Source organism: Camelina sativa, chromosome 14 (genome assembly GCF_000633955.1).
Source record: "Camelina sativa cultivar DH55 chromosome 14, Cs, whole genome shotgun sequence".
Taxonomy (NCBI): Eukaryota; Viridiplantae; Streptophyta; class Magnoliopsida; order Brassicales; family Brassicaceae; genus Camelina; species Camelina sativa.
This window is the reverse complement of record NC_025698.1, coordinates 25,562,299-25,564,919: the sequence shown is the minus strand read 5'-3', so window position 1 is coordinate 25,564,919 and position 2,621 is coordinate 25,562,299. Positions and strand designations below refer to the sequence as shown.

The 2,621-nt window shown below is 36.1% G+C and overlaps 1 protein-coding gene across 1 annotated transcript in view; it reads left to right on the top strand.

Annotated features, from left to right (window-relative positions):
• The window catches only part of LOC104742442 (conserved oligomeric Golgi complex subunit 3-like), a 7,987-nt gene extending 5,372 nt beyond the window's left edge, over positions 1 to 2,615 (top strand). Inside the window, exons 3-12 of the mRNA XM_010463454.2 lie at positions 28 to 120; positions 194 to 310; positions 418 to 450; positions 675 to 761; positions 846 to 908; positions 1,053 to 1,169; positions 1,478 to 1,570; positions 1,767 to 1,892; positions 2,221 to 2,321; positions 2,481 to 2,615. Of these exons, the coding sequence (XP_010461756.1) occupies positions 28 to 120; positions 194 to 310; positions 418 to 450; positions 675 to 761; positions 846 to 908; positions 1,053 to 1,169; positions 1,478 to 1,570; positions 1,767 to 1,892; positions 2,221 to 2,321; positions 2,481 to 2,490 (840 nt within the window). The 3' untranslated portion in view covers positions 2,491 to 2,615. The remainder of the gene's footprint in view (positions 1 to 27; positions 121 to 193; positions 311 to 417; positions 451 to 674; positions 762 to 845; positions 909 to 1,052; positions 1,170 to 1,477; positions 1,571 to 1,766; positions 1,893 to 2,220; positions 2,322 to 2,480) is intronic.

The window sequence follows — 2,621 nt, the reverse complement described above, 5'->3', positions numbered from 1 at the left end:
GATTGAATCCACTTCTTACTTCTGTAGATCGCAAATTATATTCCCTCTGACGAAGATCTGGATTATCCTGCAAAGCTGGAGGGATCTTCTCTTAATACAACATCTGAAACTGATCTAGGGGTAAAACGAATTTCTCAAATAATTCCTATGGGTTTGGTAATCTTTAGCTGTATACTTATATTCTAGGATGCAGGATGATGAAAACGCTGATGTATTTAAGACTTGGTATCCACCTTTGGAAAAGACGCTCTCTTGTCTATCTAAATTATATCGATGCTTGGAGCCTGCAGTCTTCACTGGATTAGCACAGGCAAGACTATAAGTAACTTTATTGCTTCTCAATCTGTCAAAGAAAACACACCAATTCATGTTTAGACAAACTTGTTTGTCTAATAAACCATATCGTCTGTTCCACAGGAAGCTGTAGAAGTTTGCTCTCTGTCAATTCAAGTAAGCAAGCTAAACAACCAGATTTTCCCCGCCTTGATATTTGTTCCTTATTCAGTTTTCCTTATTTTCAATGACATTATCAATTTTATATTACACGAAGATGTGCCATATTCTTGTTCAAAAAATTCGTAGTTGTTTTTTGGTTGATTCTAAGTACCAAACTTTTACATCTGCTCCACGTTTTCAATAGTTGAGATGTCCACATTTTGTCAAATATGCAACAGAAAGCCAGCAAGCTTATCATTAAGCGATCAACTACAACGGATGGCCAGCTTTTCCTTATCAAGCATCTTCTTATCTTGAGAGAACAGGTTAGGGATAAATCTATCTTTTGTTTGCTTCTTTTGCTATTAAGTATTTAGTCAATGAGTTTTGAAAGTATTGTTTGTTTCCAGATTGCACCTTTTGACATTGAATTTTCAGTCACCCACAAAGAGCTTGATTTCTCCCATTTACTGGTTAGTTCTTCGACATTCAAGTCTAATTTGTATAATAACCCTTTCTTTCTCGCCTTTGAGAGGTCATTATTTTGGTGCACGTTTCATTCTTTACTGATGAATTTGCTAACTTTCTCTGACTATTCATTTCAAAAATGTGGTTAGGAACACTTGAGAAGGATACTTAGAGGTCAAGCGTCACTTTTTGACTGGTCTAGGTCAACCTCCCTAGCAAGGAATCTGTCACCTCGAGTTTTGGAAAGTCAAATAGATGCAAAGAAGGTTGGTGATTTTCTCTTCCATCCACAATCAATTTGCATATGTTCTAAATAATTACATAAGTTTTTCATTCAGATGTGTTGATCTCATTTTACCTTGAGCATCTTTCTGCATGACTCATGTACAAAAAAAAAAAAATTAATTATAAAGTCTGGGTTATATTTCTGCTAAGACAGTTCTCAAGAGATATGGCAAGTTTTTTTGGTTAGTTTGTTGGTTGTATCTTGCTTGCCTGGACGTATCATTCTATGCCTAGGTCCTTGCATTACTTGTTATGATAGGGACTGATGCGTAGACCTTTGTTTTCGCAGGAACTGGAAAAATGTCTTAAGACAACTTGTGAGGAGTTCATCATGTCAGTCACTAAGCTAGTTGTGGATCCTATGCTTTCATTTGTGACCAAGGTTGGTTTCTCCTTTCCTTTGTTCTGGGAAACATGTTTTTACAAAGTTTTCTTGAGACTCTAGATGTATTCAGTATTGTTTGTTATTAAATACAATGCACTGATAATAAGAAGATGTTTGTCTAAAGAATTTCCTCTCCTAATGGACTAGCATGACAGTTTTGTTTTGTTTATACATTGTATAATTGTATATGAAGGTCACAGCAATAAAAGTTGCTCTTTCCACCGGAACTCAGAATCAAAAAGTTGATTCTGTCATGGCTAAGCCGTTGAAGGAACAAGCTTTCGCTACACCGGATAAGGTGGCTGAACTTGTTCAAAAGGTATGAGATAATCTAGAGATGGCAGTCATTTATTGTTCCCTTTTAATAAGCTCTGAAGGATGCACCTTCCGTTTCTAAGCCATGATACTGAAAACTCTGTTCATAGGCAGTGTAAGCCTCTAAGTACCAACGAATATAGATGCAAATGATAGTATGATACCTTGAACACGTTGTGGTTCCTTAGGTAATTTTCTTATTGTTTGAACCAATATGAAAATAGAGAATCAGCGTAGAAAACAACCCGCAATGGCTTTTTGCATGTTTAAGGTTTTATTACCTTTATAACTCAGAATGCAAAAGGAAATCTCTCATATGTGCCTTTAAGCAGGTATATGCTGCAATACAGCAAGAGTTGCTTCCGATTTTAGCAAAAATGAAACTCTATTTGCAAAACCCATCAACAAGGACCATACTTTTCAAGCCAATCAAGTAAGTCCATTTCTCTAATTTTTTATCAACCATATAAACTATATCTTTTGGCTGGTTTACATATCTGTGTTACGTTTTTCCTAATCCCTTTGTATCTGAACCCAAATCTCTTGCTAGTTTGAATACGGAAAATGAATGGTCTATGTATATGTTTTGTAGGTCAATATAGTGGAAGCACATACCCAAGTGGAGTCCTTGCTCAAAGCTGAGTACACAGCAGACGAACAAGCCAGTATCAGTATGATCTCCATTCAGGATTTGCAAACCCAACTCGATAATTTCCTTTAAAGTCATGGCTCA